This window comes from Periplaneta americana, chromosome 15, assembly GCF_040183065.1.
Source record: "Periplaneta americana isolate PAMFEO1 chromosome 15, P.americana_PAMFEO1_priV1, whole genome shotgun sequence".
Classification (NCBI taxonomy): Eukaryota; Metazoa; Arthropoda; class Insecta; order Blattodea; family Blattidae; genus Periplaneta; species Periplaneta americana.
Genome location: NC_091131.1, coordinates 55,594,703 through 55,619,900, shown reverse-complemented (window position 1 = coordinate 55,619,900; position 25,198 = coordinate 55,594,703). Strand labels below are relative to the sequence as shown.

The window sequence follows — 25,198 nt, the reverse complement described above, 5'->3', positions numbered from 1 at the left end:
CTTTTTTACGATCCTCGTAATTGCTGTCGAGTGGTCAAAATTTGTAGACTATAAGCACTTCTTTTGACATTATTAACATAGTAGAAGAAAAAATTTAACTTTTTTTTATCTACCCCCAACAGAATGTTTGCTTCTCAGTTCTCCAGCGACTAAGAAATTAGTAATAATAATAATAATAATAATAATAATAATAATAATAATAATAATAATAATAATGTTAATAATATTAATATATAATATTATTATTGTTATTATTACAATAATATTAATATATTTTATTGTTAAATTTACTGTTTACACTATATAATTCTTGCACAATTCATTTGCATTCTGAACCCTCGTGATCAACTGCAATTCAGCAGCAGACAAAATTATTAAATGTTATTATTATTATTATTATTATTATTATTATTATTATTATTATTACAATAATGCTAATATATTTCGAAGGTAGGAGGAGGGTATATTTTCCATTTTCTACATTTCTTCATCTACAATTATAGGGTTTTTTCTTAATAAAGTCATTAATAAAACTACATGTTGTACAGGTTTAAAAAAATTGGAAATCAATTCGGGGACCCATTTTGGGGCTATAACTCAAAATTTGCAGTACTGCAAAAAAAATTGAAATAACTCCGTCATTTTTGCAGATAGAAGCCTAGTTCTTTCATCATTATATTCCTAAAAGATCATGCTACAAATCTACCTGTTGAATTTTTTATATCTTTAGTGGTGTATCTCCTATCATAACCTGTACTTTACTTTTCAATAAACAAAATTGTTGAAATTGCTTGGATAAAAAATTCATCATACAGAAACAAGCTTCACATATTCCTGGATACACAGTAAAAATGTCATAATGATTGGAGCTAAATGCCCAGAGTAATTAAATGTCAACTGTGTCAACTTGCAAGGAAAAGCAACTTTAAGAAAATCACAATTAAAGTTTACATGTGTTTTCTTAGCATGCAACTTACCACAGCTGGGCTAAAACTGTCCAGGACCGTAAGTTTCTCCTTCCTCTTCCTTTCTTCTTTGTTCTGCATGCAGTTTAGCCTGTTTTACTTTCTTGTTGTACATGTTATAGGCCACTATACGCTGTTTCTGTCTCCGGTATTTAGTTCTGACATCTTGCACTTTGGCTAATGTAATGGATTTTCTTCCAAGTGAGAAACCTAGGTGATCTTGTTTTGACAATTCTGTTATGGCACACCCAAAATTGTACTGAGATACACTCATACACAGGTCTAAGGTGATTCTTCTTTTGGTAACAAATGTTGTCTTCGGACAATGTCCCAAATCATGTGGTGAAGACACTCATTTGCATTTTGAGTCCTACTCAACAAGCATCTGTCTAACAATAAATCTACTGCCAATGTCTGAAACACAGGTATTATTTTGGTAACCACTTTTTCAGAGAGTGCAGTTTTCATTGGTTTTCTAGTGTGAGGTTCTGGTTTTCTTCCCTCTGCAATGGCTCTATTGTAGAAACACCAGTTTCTCTTACAGTCAGGATCAGTTGTTGCAACAGGACATTTAGTGTGTCGTGGAACTTGATCTGTTGATCGATAGTGGTCCAGAATGGCATAGATGGATCTTTTCATTTTGTCCCTGTCTCCAACGTTGTCATAAATTGTACCTCTATAATATTTGGTGACTCTGTCAATCTTCTCTACTGTGAGAGCACCTGGGGATTTTCCACCTAAATGTTCTTTTGTGGCAATATTTCTGAGGGCAGTAGCCATTCTTTTAGCGACATGATTGATGCATTCCTCCTTTTCAATTACTACATCACCATAAACTTTATTTTCTTGAAGGTATGTAAAAGTTTTTGCATCGCCATCACTTAGCAACGTGGTATAGAGTGCTTTTCAGATCTATGCCATAATATCAGTGCTGCAGTCTTCTCCATCGCTTGGGATGTGCCAGAGTAATTTGCCTCACACTGATGCCCTTTCTTTATAAAATGAAATTCTGGATCATCATGATCATATTCTCTTGAGTTTATGCTCTACCATTGACAGTACTTCGATAAAACTTCACAATCTATAACAAACCCAGTGAGAATATCAACAACACAGCCAACCATATAGGGGAGAGTCGGGTAGTATCGGACATCGGGTAATATCGGACAATGCGTTTCTTTAATCTACCACCATATGGTAGTACCTGAATGACATGGTTACGTTTCTCTATGCGACATCACAGAAACGTAACCATGTCAATCAGATACTATCATCGTGTGGTAGATGAAAGAAACTCACTATCCGATATTACCCGATGTCCGATACTACCCGACTCTCCCCTAAGCACTAGAATGCCCTCTCTTGTGCCAACTTCCGTCATAACTAACGCTATGTCTATTATCTTTTTACCTTCAAGCAGTGGGTTCACTTCAATATGAGCGTTCTTCACTTCTTGTCTTGCTTTGACTAAAAATTGTTGGGTACTTGTTTCTGTACCCCTTTGAACTTTTAGAAGAATGCTGTCATATGATGTGTGCGCCATTGGTTTCATATTGAGAGGAATACAAAATCTTTCTATGGCTGCATAACCTTTGACAATGCTAGAGTTAGCTTTTACCGTTCTAATCTTTACATCAAAGGTACGCTGCTTTGATTTTTCCTTACACCATTCTGAATTGTACACAATGTGCTCAAAATCACATTCACTGCATGCAACAGATAACTGAAGTGCAAACCCAAATGTATTCCTGACTGAGACATTCAACGATTGATTTCCACAAATTTTACGAGCAGTAACACCAATTAGATTTTGTAAACTTTGCATACTCAAAATCATGTAATCAGGGGCCTGAGCATCATGATGAATATTCTGATGGTCTTCCTGCAGTTTTATTCTTTTAGGTACATTAGCTATACTTTCTTCACTTACTGTTATTTGAGATGCTTGTTGAGAGGGTCGAATATATTGAGAATTTGTAGGCCTGCCATCATCTTGTGAAGTTGAAGCAATATATTTCTGCCATCGTTTGGTTCTTACACTATTCAGAAGTTTTTGCTTAGATTTTCTGAGGGATGATAGCTTTTCCATTGTTTATTAGAATATTATGTATACAATAATAAAACACAAAATAAAGTATCAAATTACAGCGCGAACCTATAGGCCTACATACAATTTTCACTCACAAAGTTCGAATTTCTTGTTAGTTTCTTGCACTGTAGTTTACTAACGAAATGAATACCTAAACTAAATACTAAAACTAATTCACATGTACACTTCAGATCACTATTTCTATAATATAACTAACAAATATTATCCATACAGAGCATAAAATACGAAGGCACAAGATGTAAACAAACTGTTGAGTGCAGAGGCATAGTAAAACTATTACATCTCCTTTGGTTGAATGCTGATTGTTACTGCCATCCGGCATACAAATTAATGTACACTTTTCAATTCTGTAAGCTGCCAGCTGATGTAAATTTGTAAAGTTTTGAGTAGAGTAATATGCCCACTGAATACGAAGTTATATTGAAAAGTTACGAGTGACGGAAGAAGAGGCATGGCATCTAGACACTCAGTGACATAAGCAGGCATTTAAAAATGGCGTCTATTACGGCGCTAGGGCATGGGAGGGAGATGGAATTTAACTAGCATACCTTCCGCTACAATTTAGGACAAAAACATTTTTTTTTTTTTTTCATTTTTTTGGCATTTTTGACGAAAATATACCCTCCTCCTGCCTGTTTACTGTTTACACTAAATAATTTTTGCACAGTTTATTTACATTCTGGACCCTCGTGATCAACTGCAGTTCAGCAGCTGACGAAAATTATTAAATTTTACTTATTACTATTATTATTATTATTATTATTATTATTATTATTATTACAATAATATTAATATATTTTGTTAAATTTACTGCTTACACTATACAATTGTTGCACAATTCATTTGCATTCTGGACCCTCGTAATCAACTGCAGTTCAGCAGTAGATGAAAATTATTAAATATTATTATTATTATTATTATTATTATTATTATTATTATTACTATTATTATTATTACTATTATTATTATTATTATTAAACTAATGTTAATATATTTTGTTAAATTTACTGTTTACACTATATAATTGTTGCACAATTCATTTGCATTCTGGACCCTCGTGATCAACTGCAGTTCAACAGCAGACGAAAATTATTAAATTTTATTTATTATTATTATTATTATTATTATTATTATTATTATTATTATTATTATTATTATTATTATTATTATTATTGTGGTCATGCAATATATTTACCATCCATAAATTCTACTTGGATCTGGGACTTGAATGTGTTCTTCCGACAAGGAAGCCGATGACGATGGTAGTGAAGATAACGAAACATAAATAGTAGAATTCTTGTAAGATAAACAGTGTACTGTATGAAAATCTGGCTCAGCATTACATACTATCTTTATTCACCACAAACCACTTGCACTCGCCGGGATTCGAGTTCGGGTCTTTATTGCGAAAAGATTACACTCTAACCGTTGTTGCAGTGCAGACGTCCCGCCACACAGGCGGGTTAGCAACCTGCGACACGGATGGGCGACGGACCGTGGGGGCCACACCCTGCGGAAGGACAGCGCGGGGCGAGGGCTGCACGCCTGCTGGCCACCCCTATGCTCGCGTGCGGCGCGTCGCTTCCGTCATCGCTGTCATCCGCTCTTGGTCATTGGTCTCTGGGAGCGCGGAGCTGGCGGCAGCATGGCGCCGCTGGAGCCCGTGGGCCTGCCCGAGGCTCGAGCCCTGGCCCTCACGTGCGATCTCTGCCAGCATCGCATGCAGACTGTGGCCGATCTCTTGCTGCTCACCAGGTAGGTACAAACACAACTATGCGGATGATGACAGGTATGTTATTTATTGCCACAGCGATGATATGCCATGACATCGGTATATTTGTATTAGTCTGAGGTGAACATACGACGCCCCGGACAGAATGTAGTCGACGTGTTTCAAGTACAGGCAGCGGAAGCAAATTTAACACACGCCTAAGCAAGCACGTTCCGTGCTTTGTAAACGAGTATTCCGTATTATAAAATCAGGACAATAAAATAATTGTATATAAGGGTTAATATCGGAAAGGGCTAAAATGCTGGTGAGACTGAGAATAATTGTTGGAAATCATACTTAAATTGTCACAAATGTGGTAAAACATAAGTCTGAAAAGATGTTTTTTTTTTTTTTTTTTTTTTTTTTTAAAGAGTTTTGCATTACAGTTTTAGAATACCGAAAACGTATATGGCGTACAATTTTGATTTTTCTGTGTTTAACTTACTTACTGGCTTTTAAGGAACCCGGAGGTTCATTGCCGCCCTCACATAAGCCCGCCATTGGTCCCTATTCTGAGCAAGATTAATCAAGCCTCTATCATCATATCCCACCTCCCTCAAATCCATTTTAATATTATCTTCCCACCTACGTCTCGGCGGTCAGCGCGTCTGGCCGCGAAACCAGGTGGCCCGGGTTCGAATCCCGGTCGGGGCAAGTTACCTGGTTGAGGTTTTTTTCGGGGTTTTCCCTCAACCCAATACGAGCAAATGCTGGGTAACTTTCGGTGCTGGACCCCGGACTCATTTCACCAGCATTATCACCTTCATATCATTCAAACGCTAAATAACTTAGAGGTTGATACAGCGTCGTAAAATAACCCAATAAAATAAAAAAATCTACGTCTCGGCCTCCCCAAAGGTCTTTTTCCCTCCGGTCTCCCAACTAACACTCTATATGCATTTCTGGATTTGCCCATACGTGCTACATGCCCTGTCCATCTCAAACGTCTGGATTTAATGTTCCTAATTATGTCAGGTGAAGAATACAATGCGTGCAGTTCTGCGTTGTGTAACTTTCTCCATTCTCCTGTAACTTCATCCCTCTTAGCCCCAAATATTTTCCTAAGCACTTTATTCTCAAACACCCTCAACCTATGTTCCTCCCTCAAAGTAAGTTTCACAACCATAGAGAACAACCGGTAATATAACTGTTTTATAAATTCTAACTTTCAGATTTTTTGACAGCATACTGGATGATAAGAGCTTCTCAACAGAATAATAACAGGCATTTCGCATATTTATTCTGTTTTTAATTTCCTCCCGAGTATCATTTATATATGTTACTGTTGCTCCCAGGTATTCGAATTTGTCCACCCCTTCAAAGGATAAATTTCCCGTATTTAACCGTTACATTAATTTATTGATCGCATCAATTCCGTACCTTACTTTTCTTGCATGTTGTTCGCTTAGTTTCGGTTCCCGCTGCAATAAACAACAACATTTATTTTCAAAGTTTCAAATGAAAATGACCGCCGAGTGTCGGATAGTACAACCTGGTATGCGGAAAAACTGCGTTCAACATCGGCGGAAACCAAGGGCGCATATGTAAAATATGTTATATTATCAATTTAATTTCTACATCAGACAGTAATACAAAAAAACGGTGGTTTCAATTCATTATGCAAAATTGCAAAAATTTTATCAGATGATAAGTGCGATTGTTATAAACTTGATGTAGAAATGAAATTGATGATGTGAAATATGTTACACAAGTGCCCTTGATTTCAGCCGATGTTTCCGCATACAAGGTTATACTATCCGACAATCGGTGATCATTTTCATTTGAAACTTTGAAAATAAATATTGTTGTTTATTGCAGCAGGAACCGAAACCAGGCAAACAACATGCAAGAAAAATAAGATACGGAATAGATGTGATAAATAAATTAATGTAACAGTTAAATACGTATAGGGAAAGCAAAATTGTATGCCATATAGGCCTACGTTTTCGGCATTCTAAAACTGTAATGCAAAACTCTAAATAAAAAAAAAAAAATCTTTTCAGACTTAAGTTTTACCACATTTGTGACAATTTAAGTATGATTTCCAACATTTATTCTCAACCTCTAGACCTTTCCGATATTAACCCTCATATACAATGATTGTATTATCTTGATTTTATAATACGCAGTAATAGTATACAAAACACGGAACGTGCTTGTTTAGGCGTGTATCAAATTCGTTTCCGCTGCCTGTACTTCAAACATCGACTACATTCTGACCGGAGTCTTATGTTCGTTCGCCTCAGACTAATAGAAATATACCGATGTCACGGCCTTAGTCATCACGTGCAGCCCAAGCGCAGAAACGGAATGATGATACGTTATGTATCAGTCGTTTCCTTCTCAGTAGAGTTGTGGACACCACAGCATAAAGTGCAGTGAGTGCTCTGGTTTGCAAAATTTAATCAATTACACGTATTCAGCGGAATGCACGAAAAGAATGGAATGTCAATCCTCTCACACGCAAATCCACTTACGAGTGGAATATAGCTCTACGAGAGACTGGAAGCTTGATTTCAAAAACAGGAAAAATCCTAAGATCGAAGAGACTGTGGATCAGATGAGTCAGTCATTTGGTAGAAATTCACGTAAGTTAGACTGGCTAGTAGGGAATTGCAAGTTCCTCATACAACATTTCACGACATTATTCACAAGTGTCTCCGTTTGCGTATTTACAAACTACAACTCCATCATCTTAAACCAGAATATTACCACAAAAGAGTTGATTTCGGCGCTGAAATGACTAGCTATATCGATGGAAAATCAGCACGCACTGCACTTTACGCTGTGGCCTCTACATCTTGACTGACAAAGAAATGGCTGTCCTCGTTCTGTTAATGCACTTGCACGGCAGGTGACGCAACAATTACCTTCCAAGTGCGACAGAACGAATCTCGGAGAGATTTTCTGTCGATTGCGATTTACGTTACAAAATAATTATAATGTAACTTACAATTCTCGCATTATACACTAGTAGACTACTAATTTTGTTTAATTTTAGCCCGGACAGCCTGTATTTTAGGTCACAATGGGTATTTTGTGTGACTTGAGAGGCAATTTATAAGAGAATCCTGGACTCCAGGTCAGCGAGAATATTGTCCTGCTGTAGTATGGCTCGCTGGTCGCAGACTCGGGTTCGAATTCCAGTTCATATCTGTTGCAGCGACACCCGTCCGGTGCGCACGGCCAGTCTGTCCGTGTTCGGCGAGAGCGTGGCGCGTTGTAGGGAGACGGTGGCGTCGCGCAGCCGGGGGTTAGTTGTGTTGCTGCGGGATCTGGCGGCGCTCATCAACAGGGATCCCGCCATGGGCATGCAGGAGGTGAGCATGAGTCGGTGTGTCTTCCGGTGCTGAGGGAAGTCGCTGGTGGGGTGTAAGGTGGCTTACCGAGTGTTGTGTAACGTACGTTGCCGGTTGCTGTCTCAGGTGAGTCGCCATATTAGGCTATATTCTATGAAGTGATTGAACTGCAATTTCGAAAAGTGAGTCAGTTGGTATTTGAGACGAATCATCTGGTGCTATGTAACATGACCAGTTGCTACTTAAGGTGAGTCATGTGGTGATTCAAAAGTCTCTTGACATTTTAATGGAAAACGGCATGTAATTGCAAAAGTTCCTGAAACATACTATACCAAAGACTACATTTAGTGCATTTCAATGTGGTTTCCCTCTACGTCTAGGCAGAGCCCCCATCTTTCTTCCGTAGACCGGAACACTTTGTTCAGCATAGCGGGCGTGATCTCGTCTGCTGCTGCAGTTATTCGCTGTCGTAATTGGTATAGGGTGTCAACCCGTGTTCGATACACCTTAGACTTAATGAACCTCCAAAGCGAAAAATTCTAAGGGCGTCAAGTCTGGAGAGCGGGACGGCCAAAGGCCAAATTCTCGGTGAGCCACGACTTATCCAGAGCAGGACCTATCCACCTATTGGGAAAGTGTTTATTGAGGTATTCTCTTACAATTAAGGCAAAATGGGGTGGTGCGCCATCTTGCTGGAAAACAACGATATCTGTTATTCCATCCTGTTCCAGCTGCGGTACCAAGAAGTGTTGTAGCATATCAAGGTAGGTATTCCCTGTAATTGTTCGCTCTGCGAACATAAACGGTCCGTAAATTTGTGTCTTCGTCATCCCCATCCAGACATTTACCTTCGGAGAGTCCCGTTGCCACTCGTGGATCACGTTTGGCTGTTCTTCTGCCCAAATCCTACAATTGTGCCTGTTCACGTGACCACATGTATGAAATGTTACTTCATCACTGAACAGCACATTGTTCATCAAGTTTTCATTTTCGATTGCATCCAACAAGTCAAAACACATTGCTTGTCGAGCTGCAAAATCCTCAGGTTCAAGCTTGTGCAGTATCTGGATGTGATAAGGGCGTTTTTTCAAGGTATAGCGTAAGGTACGCCATACAGTGCTTTGTGAAACATCAAGCTCCCTGCTCAGTCTCCTGGTAGAAGTGGTTAAATGTTATGTTTTATTTAACGACGCTCGCAACTGCAGAGGTTATATCAGCGTCGCCGGATGTGCCGGAATTTTGTCCCGCAGGAGTTAGCCGGTCTCCCCGAACGCTCCTCATCCGCAACATTGCCAGTTCGTTGGAATTTGTTTACCAGATCTCTGATAGCTTGCCTGCTAGGCCCTGGTTTCCTGAATCTTCTCTCGAAATCTTGCCGGACCTGTTCGTAGGTCATTCCACGTAGTCGAGCTGAAACGACTGCTATTCTTTCTTGTATGGTGAGCATTCTTTTCAATTATCTATAAAAGAAATCCATGCATTAGCGATATCAGGAAAATGTCAAGAGACTTTTGAATCACCCTGTATTATGCGAATCAACTTGGACTGTGTAAAGTTAGTCGCTAGCTGTTGCGTAATGTGAGTAATCTAATGTTTTGAAAGATGAGTCGCCAGATATTGTGTAAGGCGATTAGCCTTGTGTGTGGAAGAAGAAACGCCCAGTATTGTGTGAAGTAAGTAGCCTGTTGTTTCGAAAGTGAGTCACCTGGTGTTATGTATGGTCTGTAGCCCGTTATTCTGGAAATTGAGTCAGATGATGGTGTAAGTTAAGTGCCTTGGTGTATTGGAAAGTGAGTCAGGTGGTGTTGGGTACTGCGAGTAACTCGCTGTTTTGTAAGGTGAGTCAGATGGTGTTGTGTTAGAGGAGTATCCTAGTATTTTGTAAAGTAAATCGCAAAGTATTAGGTGGAGTAGCCTGGTATCCTGGATGTGTAAAGGTACGGTCACACGTCGCTACTTTTGCTGCGCAACTTTTGTACTGCAGCTGCAAAAGTTGCGTGCCGTGTTCACACGTAAGCCAAAAGTAGCGCGCTGCACGCTACTTTTCGTGCTGCGCAACCCGAATGCTGCAAAAGTTGCAACTGGAGGTTGCGAGTCTGTTCACACACAAAGCGCTACTTTTGCAGCCGTAGTCATGCTGCAGGTTTCCATCTCCGTGTTGACTTTTCAATATACATTTTGTGGTTATAGTCGCATTATTAAGAAACTCATGCGAAAGCTTCCTTATCTATTATTTGCTTTTCTGTACTAACTAATATTCAGAAATTGGCATTATTTTTACTATAAAGCTTTTAAAAACGCCTATATATTTAAATGATAACCAACAGCATATTCACGTAATCAATGTTGGCAACCCTCCTGTTTGAAACCACGATACAGAAAATTAAAAAAAAAAAAATGAATTATATCGTCAGCAAATATGCTTAGACTATGTTGTGTATTTAATAACTGCTACAAATAATTTATTTTCATCACATCTAACATTAAAATATATCCAAACAATAAAAGTATCATTGGCACATTTGGGTGGCAACACTGGTTGCAACCGCAGCAAAAGTTTCAACAAAACCGATATCAAAAATGCTGCGGCTACAACCCTGAGAACCCTGTTCACACGTCGCTACTTTTAAGTTGCGCGCAGCATGAAAAAGTAGCGGGCAGCAGGTTCGGCAGCCGCTACTTATCGAGTTGCACCGTTGTTCACACGTCGCAGTACGAGAGTTGCGCAGTTTTTTGTACTGCAGCGCTGCAAAAGTAGCGACGTGTGACCGTACCTTAAGATAAGCAGACCGTTGTTCTGAAAATTGAGTCAGATGGTGGTTGTGTTGGTGGTTGTGGTCTTCCTAGATCCGCGTCTGCATCGAGGAGACCTGCGACTTGGTGGTGTCTCTCACCGAGTGCTGCGCCCACGCTGGCTACTTGTTAGCAGTGCTGCAGGAGGGCAGTACCCCCGAAATACCTGGGCCTGTTGACCGCTACCAGCTATGCAGAGCCGCGGCGGAGATCGAACACAAGACCGGCATGCTGAGGACCTACCGCTTGCACACCGTCACCGCCTTGGTGAGCCACATAAACAATTTCTGGACATTTGAAGCACAAAACTAAAATTCTTTCAAGCATTTGAAGAGTCCACTGCAAGAATGAGGATGTCAATTTCTTGTCGAAAATGAACCAAGACTGTCAATGCATAGCTTAAGACATATAGAATGTACATAGAGAGTTATATGGCATTAACACTGATAGCCTGTGGAGTAACGGTCAGTGCGTCTGGCTGCGAAACCAGGTGGCCCGGGTTCGAATCCCGGTCGGGGCAAGTTACCTGGTTGAGGTTTTTTCCGGGGTTTTCCCTCAACCCAATGTGAGCAAATGTTGGGTAACTTTCGATGCTGGACCCTGGCATTATCACCTTCATTTCATTCAGACGCTAAATAACCTAGATGCTGATACAGCGTCGTAATATAACCCAATAATATAGAAAAAACCACTGATAGTCATTGTGCAGTAATGATCGGAAAATCACAGTTAAGCTTTGAGCGCTAAGCATTTCAAACTTTCAATTGCCTTTCCTGCAAAATGTATTCCAAATGACATCCATCATTCTTGCAGTGGACTCTTCATTTATTATCATACTACACTGCTCTCTTAAACTGACTGAGCATATTGAGAATTAAATCAATGGCTTTCCCAAGCATGCTAAGAAATATTTCATATAAAACCATTTTTATCTCGAAAAGAAATCAATAACGAACAAATTTTATTAAACTTTTTTGTTTCAAATATCTCAAAGAATAACCCCCTGAAATTAATGATCTTACTTATTATTCACCCTGTATTGTCAATACCATTTCGCTATCACCAATTCCATCAATGCTAAATAACCTAGTAGTTGATACAGCGTCGATAAATAATAAAAATACAAAACCGATCAACAGTTCACAAGCAATCGCAGTACACAGACAGGCAACATGCCCTAAGCTACTGTTTCGTTACCAAGGATGCTTAAGACGTGTAGACCTACGCTAATAACGTGAAAATATCCAAATTGTGTTGCGCGGCAACAAAATACCTTCTCTTTAGGCCTATACTAAGCACAATAAAAAAGAGGAACAAATGTTGCGGAATGTTTCCCTGGGATGTTGTTTTGATGCTTTGCAATATTCAGAGAACATGTCGCTAATTGCCAAGACGCAGTAGTAATTCGGGTGATAGATTTTTCCCACCCACCATACAGTCCAGATCTATCGCTCTGTGAGATATTTTTCTGAACTGCTAAACAATCATTTAACAGTCAAGTCAACGTTTCACTTCTGATCTCTAGTCTGCCATGCAGCTTCAGGAGAGTTTCACAAGCAGCTGGCTTCTTTCTGAGCAGAGAGTTTACAGACTTTATGGAGCTTTGAGGGGTGATTGTATACAGACCGAACGCGAACTCCGTTATACGAACTCGTTTACTTAACATAATGGTATAACAATATTGCTAAAAAAAATCCTAATCCTGTTTAATTTACAATATATAGGGTGTAAATTAAATAATTCTGCAGATCGAAAGGGACGATAGGGTACACTTAAATGAATAGAAAATCTATATTACGTTTTGTGATTAAATGCACGGTTAATTATGAAAATGAGTTGGAAGTTTCAGCAATCCGGCAACATCGCCGCTAACACACTCTCCTTTCTTCTCGTAATACAGATGTAACAGATCAGTGAACTCAGATCTGTCTCCCTAAGTGAACTACGTCCCACCTCCCTCCCTGACTATGACGTTGTTCAGTGGCTTAAAATGAGTGTTTTTTAAATTAAATTTACACGAAACCCGTCCACGCTATGGAAATACGCCAGAGGAATAAATTATTCTTTATGAGATTGTCTATTGATATGAACAAAAATCACGATTCTACTCGCGATAGTTACCGAATAAGAGGGTGTTAAACATTTGGGGAAAAATATTTTTTTCTGGGAAAACTATAACTTTCCACCAATATGGTACTTTTTTTTTGTTACATTCGCTCTGGAAATCTGCAGGGATATTTCACTTCCACCCTGTATACAAAGTACTAAAGTACAACCTGCAACTTGTACACTAAAAAGGACATTCCACGTTCTGTGAAGATAGAGAAGGGAAAGCTTCGCAACCTGACCTGCTCATCCGGTTACACGGTTTTGTTTACGCTACCGTATCAACAACTCCCAAGAGTTTTTACGTTTCTACGGAAGAGAAACACGTGCTTCAGTGTCTTTACTAATAGTACATACAGCAAGCCCCAGGTGTGCTGTTATCTTTGTCCCTTGGTGATTTCAGTAAGCTCTCTTACAGCCATTTTCATGTATAATATTTATATAAACGGTAGCCGACTTACTTCACGGGAGTGTTCAGCAGAATGCTGTGTAAATCAAAACCTAGGCCTACTTACGTCGGATCATAGGATAACCTGCATTAGTGAAACATTCAATAATAAACCAAGTTACATTGACACATTCAATAATAAACCAAGTTACATTGACACATTCAATAATAAACTAAGTTACATTTGACACATTCAGTAATAAGCTAAGTTACATTTGACACATTCAATAATAAACTAAGTTACATTTGACACATTCAATAATAAACTAAGTTACATTTGATACATTCAATAAGTTAAGTTTTCTATTTAACGACGCTGTATCAACTACTAGGTTATTTAGCGTCGATGAGATTGGTGATAGCGAAATTATATTTGGCGAGATGAGACTGAGGATTCGCCATAGATTACCTGACATTCACCTTATAGGTGGGGAAAACCTCGGAAAAAACCCAACCAGGTAATAAACTAAGTTACATTTGACACATTCAATAATAAACTAAGTTACATTTGAAACATTCAATAATAAACTAAGTTACATTTGACACATTCAATAATAAACTAAGTTGCACTGAAAACCACTGCGGTGGTTGAGTAGTCAGATCTCGTCTATGACAGAGACGGCAGGGTTCGAGTCCGGGTCAGGTCTAGTGACAATTGTATCTTTGAAGATACTCTTCATAGCGTCTTCGAGAATTTCTTACATAGTTCAACATCTTCTCTGTTGTGCGGACCTTCTGTACAGATCCATAGTATCTAATTGCATCATATACTTTCCTCTGTGAAACAATACTTCCTTCATGTAGGTTTATTAACTGAGAAACATATTTTTCACTGACTCAGTGAAATTCACAAAAATTCACCGACTCACATTATAAAAGCAATTTCCCTGACCAATTTTAATTTCCCTGACTTTCAAGGTCTGTGGGAACCCCGTAATATTTCGTATCATTGTTGCACCATATAGACTACTATTTTTATCGTTCTTTAAGAGGTATTCTGAGTAAAATTATTGATGTTTTCCATTTTACAGGATTTGTATTTTTCGAGTGGGGTTTAGTATCAATACAGTAGTGAGGAGTTCGCAAACAAAAGTCTACCCCAAAAGTGGGTCACGCCTTCATAAAGTTTGGGAACCACTGGTCTAAATATTATTTCGTACATAAATATATGTTCACAATCTTAAAGTCCAGAACTCTATTGCTTTCAGCAACTCACAGACATCTGTATCAGTGTTACTGAAGGAGCGAACGTGCTGACAGACAGCTGTCTAAAGGCCGCTGACGAAGCGCCTGAAGAGAATTTGAGAGAACAGTTTCGACTTTGTCTGAAGAGTGTTGCAGCAGCAGTTAACACTTTCTGCGGCAGCATCAAGTTCCTCAAAGACAGACCCACGGAGACTAACTACAGAGCATGCCAGGTACCAGTACGAGGAGAAACAGTAACATTAACAAAAAGGAATAACTATTGTGTACCTTTTTCAGTCTCTGAAACGAGTAAAATGATTCCGAGATCATGTTGCTAATTTATACAAAGCAGTTCCTGGTTGAGTGTAAGAGAAAGCCTTACGGCCTTAACTCTGCCAGGTTAAATAAAGCCATTATTATTAATTATTATTATCTTATATAAGGAATCACAGCGAATTTTTCACTTTTTCCTCTGTATCAATACTGGACTCGCTACCCACCTGGGTACATTCTTTCCTCGCTAATAAAATTACTTCTTGTTTCTTAATTACGCCATATTTGACTTTTAACATTGCGAATGTATATTATTTCACTCCTAATTACTTGTTAATAACTCTGTACATAATTAGAAAAGAATTTCTTGTGCAGGGGCTTCTTGCATTTTCCATGGTAGCCATTCAAATAATCAGAAACAACCATGGAAATGACACACTATTGTAATTTCAGTTCCAAGTGACCACATGGTAGCCTACTGATCAGATCAGTTGGACATAGTAATCAGTTTTATTCTTATTTTCTATTTTCGTTTTTACTTTATTCACTCCGAAATATTTTACAGTATCCCGTATCCCATGATTCAATTAATACGTGGCGCATCTTTGTATTTGATCCAATAAGTTTTGCTGAACTGGCTTTGCACTATCTCGTAAGTCAGAAAACTAGCTATTTCACATTATAAAATTACTTTAACGAAAAATGCTGCACTATAACAAGGGTCTATGCTCACATTTATTACTACAAGAGAATCTTATTGATGTAAAATAATGCTATTAAGGGTCACATTTAATACTCGAGTGCCAATGAAATTCAACGTAAGCTTGTACGTAATTCATCCCTAGTCAGGGATGCAGGTTTGAGTTCTGGACAGCGAAAGACAGTGTATTTGAAGGAAAGCATGATTGACCCAATTACATCACTTGCATTACAGGTATTTGGAGAAGCACTCACCACAGCCTGTAATGCTCTCGCTGTGTTTGCGACCCAGGATCAGTCACTCACTGGAAAGGGTGCCAAACTCAGCCAGGCAGGAAGAGACACCCTGCACACAGTGCTGAGTGGCTGCATGGGAGTGGTGTCCCCCTGCGTTCTGGTGTGTGCTGTTATCCACGACCTCGCAATGGCAGTCGCTGCTGGCTGCAAAGGAGATGGAAGAGAGGAGAAGGCAGTGGCTAGGGTGCAACAATGTCAGACAGCTGTAGTTAGGAGTGCCGCCCGCCTGGCACAGGCTCTGGGCAGCGAACACACATCATGACATACTCTCTCTCTATAGAAGAGAATTCGTACGTAAATTAAATATAACGTGATATAAGTATAAAATATATACACTTTTTTTTCATACTTTGATGTGCACGTCATATACAAATTCTGTCTCAGATTTTTAAGAACTGACATAGAATCACCTATGCAATAATCGTTAAATGGCTTTAATATACGGGATGACAATAAAAATAAAAGTTACAGCGCTACAATGCTGTACTTGTTACCAAACCCAAGGTTTTATTTAAGAATGCTGCAATAGGGTATCAAAGTGGTATATCTACACCACTTTTCTTAGGGAAAAAATGGAACTCTCTGCATCATAATCCACAGTTAATTCCCGATTTACCACGAAAATCGTCTATAGCTGCATTTAGATTGGCAACAGGCCATGATTGTTTGGCCAAACACCTGCATAGAATTGGAATATATCAGTCCCCTAACTGCCCATTGTGCAACTCAAACCAAGAAATGGATTCGGAACACCTCAAAATCTGTGCTTCATTGGCTGACCATGATAATATCTTTGAAAAATATTGGAGTGCAAGAGGTCAAATGACTTTATTGTCAAACGCCTAGCATTAGAAAACAACAACACTTTTCAAGACAGTCTCCATGACAACTAAAACTGCTAGTCACATAAAAATAATTAAATTAGTTTATCCATATCAAATGCAAAGATGTGTCCCTGATGTCTCACCCACATAGCTTATGAACTTCTGACACTTTCATCACACGACTATAATACCTGAAAGGGAGAGACTGAAGTCACTGAGGATCAAATCGGAACAGTATACTGAAAGTTGCAACACTTCCCAGTGGAAATCTTGCACCAAGTTCTGTGTTTGTTGTATCATGTATAATACTGGTATTGTCATGAAGGAGGATCACACCATCAAACAGAAGACAAGAACATTTTCTTTTAATGACTTCCCGTAGTTTCTTTCTCAGCATTAACAGTTTCTTTATATTTTGGCAAGTCCACCAACTATAGACCCAAATGACAAAGACAGCCACTCTTCCAGCTCAGGTGAGAACTAATATGTTTCAATTTCATGGTTGCTCTCTTCCTGGCTGGAGTGAAATGATGGAGCCACCAGCAACAATTCAGGTTTAAAAGACAAGTGTTGACACTTTCCTTGCTCACAAAAACCATACATGAAAGACCAGTTCCTTCATGCATGTTGCCGCAAACACCATGGCCTTAGGCCTACAGGTCCTCCTCTAAGGGGGGAAGGGGAAGAAATAGTTGCGAATAAAACCCATGTTAATATAAACTTTTTTGCTCTGAGCCATGGTACCTACTTTGGTCCAAGGTTATATAATAAAATAATTGATAAATACCCAAATTTGGAAAATTTTAGTATCAGGAATTTCAAAAATAGCGTTAGGAATTTAATTTTTAAAGAATATATATTGATTTAATATGTATATGTATTTGTATGACTTAAATTGTTAAAATTCAAATTGTATTTTTAAATTTACTTTATTCCTGTAAATTTTTTTTTTCTTGACCCAGTTTGTGTCAAAAAATTATCTTTGTGTTTAGATATCTCCCTGAGCACGAGTTTTTTACTCCTTCAGGGAAGAACTAAGACTGTATTTCTGTCAATGTTATTTTATTAACAATAAACAATAAACATCTATGGCCTCCGCAATCATGCCTTGAAGTTTTGTACGAAACTAGTGAAACACTCTGTATAATATTTATTTCTATCAACATTAATTCAAATAATTTCGAGGGAAAAATTGTTCCGGAGCCGGGTATCGATCCCGGGACCTTTGGTTTAACGTACCAACACTCTACCACTGAGCTACTCGGGAACTCTAACCGACACCGATCCAATTTTTCCCTCTATATCCACAGGCCTCAAAGTGGGCTGACAACCGTCAAGCAACCAACTTCTTGATTTGCATAATACACGTCACTGTTCGTTAACAGAAAACCACAATTTAAGTCACACGGAGTTAGTGTGCACTCGAAGTTGGTTGCTTGACGGTTGTCAGCCCACTTTGAGGTCTGTGGATGTAGAGGAAAAAATTGGATCGGTGTCAGAGTTCCCGAGTAGCTCAGTGGTAGAGCATTGGTACATTAAACCAAAGGTCCTGGGATCGATACCCGGCTCCGGAACAATTTTTCCCTCGAAATTATTCAAATCAACTTTACAGGGAGTTATACCTGAAATCTTGATTTGAACATTAATTCATTCAAGACGGACCTGCTACATTTTCGTTTCTACAGGTCTGTCTTGATACTAACAATTACATACCTTGTGCCGCACATACCTTGGCCGCACTCGTTAATCAGTCCATTTAATCAAAGTTCAACTGTACTTCCATTATATCTAGAACTCTATGTTCTTCTTCGACTTGGTTATTTAACGCTGCTGTACCAACTACGAGGTTATTTAGCGTCGATGGAATTGGTGATAGCAAGATATTTAGTGAGATGAGGCCGAGGATTCGCCATAGATTCCCCTGACATTTATCTTATGGTTGGGGAAAACAGAACTTAAGGTTGCAGGAACAAAAATATTTTCTCTGTACTTTGCATAACAAAGAAGTAGATATAAGAAAACAAATCAGGGAAATAGGAAGCAGTAAAAATAAGTACACAATAACTTCATACAAAGCACCTTCTTTTTAAAATCGCATTGTCTTCCCAGATATGGTACAAACTATTAACAATGTAACACAACAATGGTTCAAACAATAAATATATCTAGACTTGTTCAACACAGTGAAATGTTCTTGTAAATGTAGTTACTGGTAACCTTTTATGTCCTCTTCCACCCTCTTGTCATCATGTCCCTTACAACAGAACTTCCAACCATTATTGTGTCCCATCAGTGTGTTTACTACATGGGACATTTAATGATTGTTGCAAATGAACACTTTTCTTCAATCTCCTTGATTATAGTACATTTATATAATACAGATTTGCATTACTACTGGGTGTAGAATTTCCAATGCCTCATGTAAGTCAGTTTTATTGCTTATGTATCTCTATTACTACTTAACATAGTTAACCCAGTTCTGTTCCTTGACAAGTAGTAAGGCTTTCATACTAATATAAGGATATTTCACTCCACCAGAAGAATAGGGTTAAAAGGGTTTCCACATATTAATTTTAACAGTCTGACATTCTAGAAGAATATGTCACACAGTTCCTTTGCAAATGAGTAATCATTTTACAGAATGTCCCATTTATCTTGTGCACCTATTATAACTTTTTTGTTTGGATAGGTATTGGAATTTTTGTTTTTGAGAGTTATGTTAGAACAAGAGGCTAACATGAGTGTAGAGATTTGGCGCATGTAACTACATTATGGTACAAGATATACGTGCCATCAGAATGTGCCGTTTGTTGTGGTGTCCCATTCATCTTGTGCATTAACTTACACAAAAAGAAAGACGACTGACGTCCGTACATGTTGTGTGTTGTGTTTTTGCTGTCTTAACATGTAAACAAACCACAACTACTGTTGACGCAACAATCTACGCACAGTAGCCTGCACGTTCTCTGGATCTGTCACCACTAGACTTCTTCCTGTGGGGAACTGTAAAGGACAGTGTGTACCAGGACATTCTTGCAACACCAGACGACATGCAGCAACGCTTGTGTGTCCATTCAGCCAGCAACATGCCAGGCAGCCATAGGTCTTTCAGGGAACGCTTTCAAATGTGCATTAATGTTAATGGTCACCATTTGGAACATCTTCTGTGACTCTCAAAGCATAACATTATCACATTGGAAGTACGTTTTTGTTTCGTTTTGTTGTTGTTATTGATCAGGAAGGTGACATTGTGATACATTTTTGAACTTGTCTTAATGTGGGTAATCAATGTAACATGATTAAAGTATGTGGTGCTATTTGAAAAATTGATGACGTCATGTGTATATTGTACCATAATGTAGTTACATGCACCAAATCTCCACACTCATGTTAGCCCTTCATTCTAACATAATGCTCAAAAACAAAAATTCCAATACATATCCAAACAAAAAAGTTATAATAGGTGCACAAGATAAATGGGACACCCTGCATAGGTTCATCAGTTTTCTCAACTGGTTATGTTCAGTTACTAGTACAGTAAACTCTTTCCAAATGGAGTCTATCTATATGGACTAGTAACCTCTTTTGAGAACTTGATCTGAATCTCTCACAAGTAGCTTGCCAGTCTTTTAATCTAGTACTATTTTTCATTTACTATGGTGTTCTTTGCGACCACATGAAGCCAGTTATGTAGACCAATTTACCGACACAGTTGTTGCTCAGGGTGCATCATAAGATGTTAGTCTATGCTACACCCGCAATGAGATGAGATGATGATAGAGATTTGTTGGAATGCCACAGGGGAACAGGAGCTCCCAGAGAAAAGCCTTGTGCTTGCCCAACACAGGTTATAAATCAGGGGTATAGTGGGGATCCCAACATACTGTATATCCAGAATATAATTTTAATATTTGCACAAAGCTGTTTAAAAGTGCATTCGACTTTCAAACTGTCACTAAAGAAGGAAATTTCAACCTGCATCGTAATAGACCACTGTTCGCCCTACCTGCAGTACTAAGCCTTCTTCTTCTGCCGGTTCCATTTTAGTACATGGTTTAAACAGTTCACAATTAATGTACCATATCGAGATTCTGAACTTCAGTGATATTCGAATATATCAGAACAAAGTTAGGAACTATACTTTCTTGTCTGAAATACCAGACACTTTGGCACTTCCATCATCTGTTGATCCTCTTGTAGATGAATCAGGAATTTACTTTATATTCACAGTCAGCCATAACAAAATTTAATCACAACTATTGCTCCATTATGCTGGCATTTCACTGTACTGAAACAATTTTTTTCCAGTGTTATAAAATAACATATTCTGTAAGTTTTACTTGATAGCACACAACTCGCTTTCCCTGTATCTGGGAACCATTTAAAAAAAATAACAAAGTAAAACATGAAATACAGTAAAACTTCCACTATCTTCGTTAATACATGTACCCAAGAAATGAAACTATTACCAAAACGTCAATAATCGAATCATCCTAACTCATGTTACAGTAACATGAATTCAGAATCATCACATTCAATAAAGCAATGAAACTTCAATATATTGAACTCTTGCAGCACTTTCACGTTGTTTGCATAGAATTTGATAACTACTTACGCCCACAATTTGGTTACCTGCTCTAAAATTGTTAATACATGTATTAGTTATTTCTAAGGATGCAAATTTTCCACATCTCTTTGCTACTTTCCAATAATTAACTTTCAAATCATTTTACATAAAATGAAACTATACTACAGCACTACCTGTCTTAACCCTAGGATGCACGACATTTGAAATATACAATAATGTGTAACGGGGGTCCCTAAGACACCTTGTATATTTAATGGAGTAAATATGAATTTTCTTCTATGAAAAACTTAAAATAGTAAAAAAGGTAAAGGTATCCCCGTAACATGCCATGAAGGCACTTGAGGGGCATGGAGGTAGAGCCCCATGCTTTCCATGACCTCGGCACTAGAATGAGGTGGTGTGGTCGGTACCACGCTCTGACAGTCTTTTACCCACAGGAAAGACCCAGTACTCAATTTTATAGGAGGCTGAGTGAACCTCGGGGCCATTCTGAAAGTTTGGCAACGAGAAAAAATCCTGTCACCACCTGGGATCGACTTAAAATAGTAAACACATTTATTAAATAATAATGTCCAGCTCAAAATGAAGCGATAAATGCATTAATCAATTAATATTATATGACAAAAATGCGTTGTCACTACACTAATTTACGTTCTTTAGAAAACTTATTTGAGTGCCATTGATACAAACTCAAAAGACATCTGAGAGCATACTAAAAACTGCAAACAGATTGATATAATTTAACACGTCATTTAAATACATTGAAAAGTACTAAGGGTCCTCGGAACCCCTGTTATGCATCCTAGGGTTAAGATAATGGCCTTCGCAGGTAACTTATGATTCAATTGTCTCAACTGTGATTTCCCAGGTCCACACCCTGCCACGTCATTCATTATAAAATTAAACACTTGGGGCACATTAACGACTAATTCCAGAGATATGATTTTTAAAACATCTAGTAGGAATGTAAGAGTATATGAATTAATACAAATGAAGATTAGGAGCATTTTGCGGTAACTGTAATGGCAGTAATAGGCTAACAGTTTAGCTGAAGGTGACAATGGAAGTTCTACTGCAAATAACACTAAACTAACAACACATTCATTTTTTAACATTCCACACAAATAAATTATTAAACAGAATGGCAGAGTGTACGCACTGCAAGTCACACAACCCAAGAGATGACAAAGAGCACAGCAAAAACTCAGTGCTGGACAATATATAATACTCCGCAACTTGTGTATATGTGAACAACAGCAGAACTTGGAAAGTAACGGTCACTGAACCAGCTATTCGCAGTTTTTGCATGCTGCATGCAACTTTAAAATAGACACATGTGAAGACGGTTTTCAGGGTATTCTCAGTGCACTGGTACAGAAACTCTAATGCAATGCAAATTTCAGAAAATTATATTAAAAATAAAAATAGGGAAAGATGGGCCCACTGGAGTCGGAATTCATTGCCAACTGTTCTCTACGTATCTCACTCTAGGCAATAACCATACACATTTTGATAAAGCAGTAAGAGGCATATGTACTGCTGTGAAACAACTGTTGTGCAGGTCCTTCCCATTTCCAAACATAGTCCTCCTCAGTGACCCCAAAGTAGCAATATCTGCAATTGGAAACTACTTATTACAACCAGCTAATGATGACATTCAACATTGTAGAGAAGACATCAAGGAACTAAATAAAATTTTACATCTGCAATGGATACCTTCTCACAGCGGTATTGCCGGGAATGAAGCAGCAGACTTTCTGGCAAAGAAAGGAACAATTATCCCCCTTTCATATCCTAACATGCTGCCATTCCATAGAACATCTACAAATATAATGTTTCCATAAGAGTTTGGAGGAACAAATTAAGGATAAACACTGGAAGGACGCACTAAACTCCCCTCTCCCTGAATGGCCCAGAAGAGAAGATGTTGCGATGTTCCGCACTACAGTAGGTCATGACTGTCTGATTAATCACCTCTACTGCCTGGGTGTACTATCCACCCCCATTGCATGCTCTATGGATGTTCAGACAACATGGACTCAAACCACATTAAGACTTGTCCAGCACTTTCATCTGTCAGCTTTGTGGATAGATACTGGGAGGCCAGAGAAAGAATGCAGCAGTGCTGACATCCTCTCCTTCGTAGTTTCACTTTGCACATTGTTCACTTTATTTTGTTTTTTATCTTTCATTTTAGTTTTAATCGCCATTGTACAGCCAATTACTCCAGTCAAGTGTCACTGCATTGAATAAAAATATATATATATATATTAAAAATAAATTGCACTCTTCAGGCCCAATACTGCAAAACGGTAAAAAAATTTTAAAAATCTTACTGACACAAACAGTTTCTATAACATCATTCACACCCTTCATCGTAGTTCTCAAAGATGATTGTAACTTCACATTGGTTTCTGTTTTTATTCACCCTTTGTGTAGTCAGACGTTTTGTTCTCCATTTTATATTTACCCTTATGCAACTTTATCATCTGAAAACCTGATGTGAACATAACTACAAAATGCAATGAAGAATCAACATAGAGACACAAACCTTTAGCTAACCTGCTTTCAAAAGCAGTGCCTGGTATGTGAACAGGTTCACACCTCCTGTTACAACTTTTGCAGCTCTCGGTTGCACAACACGAATAATAGCATGCTGCACTCTACTTTTCGTTTGTACGTCAAAATGATGCGCAAGTTTTGCAGCTGCAGCAGAAGAGTTGCGCAGCAAATGTACCGATATGTGACAGCACCTTATTCTCCACGTGCAGATGATTTTGCTGACTAATCTCCAATAGTGCCCTGTCTTGCCTGGAGAGTAGAAAAGATATGAAAAGTTTGCTACACATCATATTTACCTATTACTCCAACACTAGAGGTAATGACACCCACTTATATACGTCCCCCAACTTAAAAATCAACTCTGATGACTAAGAAATTCAGGAAGATCTTACATGACCAAATCTGGAGGCATTTGAAATCAATCAACAATCCAACCAATCAGACACCAGCCAACATACCAACTAGCCAACCCAACCACTACCGGTAACCAAATTTCTACACAGAGTTTAAACACAAAAAAATGCCAACATTACTCTACCACCATAAAAGCCAGTAAACTTAACTCTCCATGCTTCAACAATCAAATAATCCAAGTACCACTCACATGAAGATGTTCTGCCAATCCCAGAACAACTTTTGCAAAGTATGGTCTTGCAGACTGCATTGTGTGCACTCTGAACCCATCTGTGTTGTTCTCATTGACTCTCAGACAGTACTTTGACTAGGAAGGTTAACACACACTCCACACGAGATCCTGTTCCATTAACACTCCAACTGCAGATGACAGCAACACTATGAGTGGCTGAAGTATGACTGGTACACCATTCCCAGCGATGATGCAGCAAACCACGCAAAACAGCTCCACCAGGTTGCAAACCCCAGCACACCACGGTACACATCCACTGTGAACACCTGACACAAAGATATTGAGGTTATTTTAGGATTAATTATAATCCTTGCTGGTCGTGTGATTACCATTTTTCCCATTAGAACCCTGAATGACATATCTCCACGCAAAATTGACAAGACATTTTTCGATCACGGCTGTCCTCATTGATTTAGCTGCTATCTATCAGATCTGAGATTCTCCAGTTGAAATCTGGTTGACGGTGATGAATTTTTGGGAACAATAAAATAATTTTTCAAATTAATTTCTTCAGATTTCAACTAAAGGTATTGTCTTATGTCATAGTGTTATACCTAAAAGAATTCAATTCGTCAATAAAGGACTCTAGGTAAAATTTACTGTATTTTACAATTCATTTTGGTTTTCAGATA

General features: G+C 38.4%; 2 protein-coding genes and 1 non-coding gene across 5 annotated transcripts in view; 2 read left to right on the top strand and 1 right to left on the bottom strand.

Moving 5' to 3' along the window:
• Positions 1-4,701: 4,701 nt before the first annotated feature.
• Positions 4,702-18,759, top strand: LOC138714980 (talin rod domain-containing protein 1-like). Its single transcript, XM_069847319.1, has 5 exons — positions 4,702-4,830; positions 8,010-8,166; positions 10,993-11,205; positions 14,701-14,910; positions 15,885-18,759. Exons 1-5 carry the CDS (start codon positions 4,721-4,723, stop codon positions 16,206-16,208), a joined length of 1,014 nt encoding a protein of 337 aa, XP_069703420.1. The 5' UTR covers positions 4,702-4,720; the 3' UTR covers positions 16,209-18,759.
• emei (transmembrane protein 161-like emei) overlaps positions 15,953-25,198 on the bottom strand; it is a 22,562-nt gene continuing 13,316 nt past the window's right edge. Inside the window, exons 11-12 of one of the 3 annotated variants that reach the window (XR_011336141.1) lie at positions 24,525-24,832; positions 15,953-16,090 (exon numbers count right to left, since the gene is read on the bottom strand). Coding sequence is in view for 1 of the 3 variants with exons in the window: in XM_069847318.1 (XP_069703419.1) it covers positions 24,713-24,832 (120 nt within the window). In the remaining 2 variants the exon portion in view is untranslated. Of the gene's footprint in view, positions 16,091-18,835; positions 24,833-25,198 lie in introns of those variants that run through there. The other 2 variants (XR_011336140.1, XM_069847318.1) reach the window with 2 other exon arrangements.
• TRNAN-AUU (transfer RNA asparagine (anticodon AUU)) lies at positions 18,273-18,344 on the top strand. Its single transcript has one exon. It is a non-coding gene; the product is annotated as a tRNA-Asn (tRNA).

Excerpts from the sequence above, each read along its gene's own strand:
- LOC138714980 (XM_069847319.1), top strand. The coding sequence starts at position 4,721 with ATGGCGCCGCTGGAGCCCGTGGGCCTGCCCGAGGCTCGAGCCCTGGCC. Across the intron at positions 4,831-8,009 it reads GATCTCTTGCTGCTCACCAG|CGACACCCGTCCGGTGCGCA; the intron begins GTAGGTACAAAC and ends TATCTGTTGCAG. Across the intron at positions 14,911-15,884 it reads CTAACTACAGAGCATGCCAG|GTATTTGGAGAAGCACTCAC; the intron begins GTACCAGTACGA and ends CTTGCATTACAG.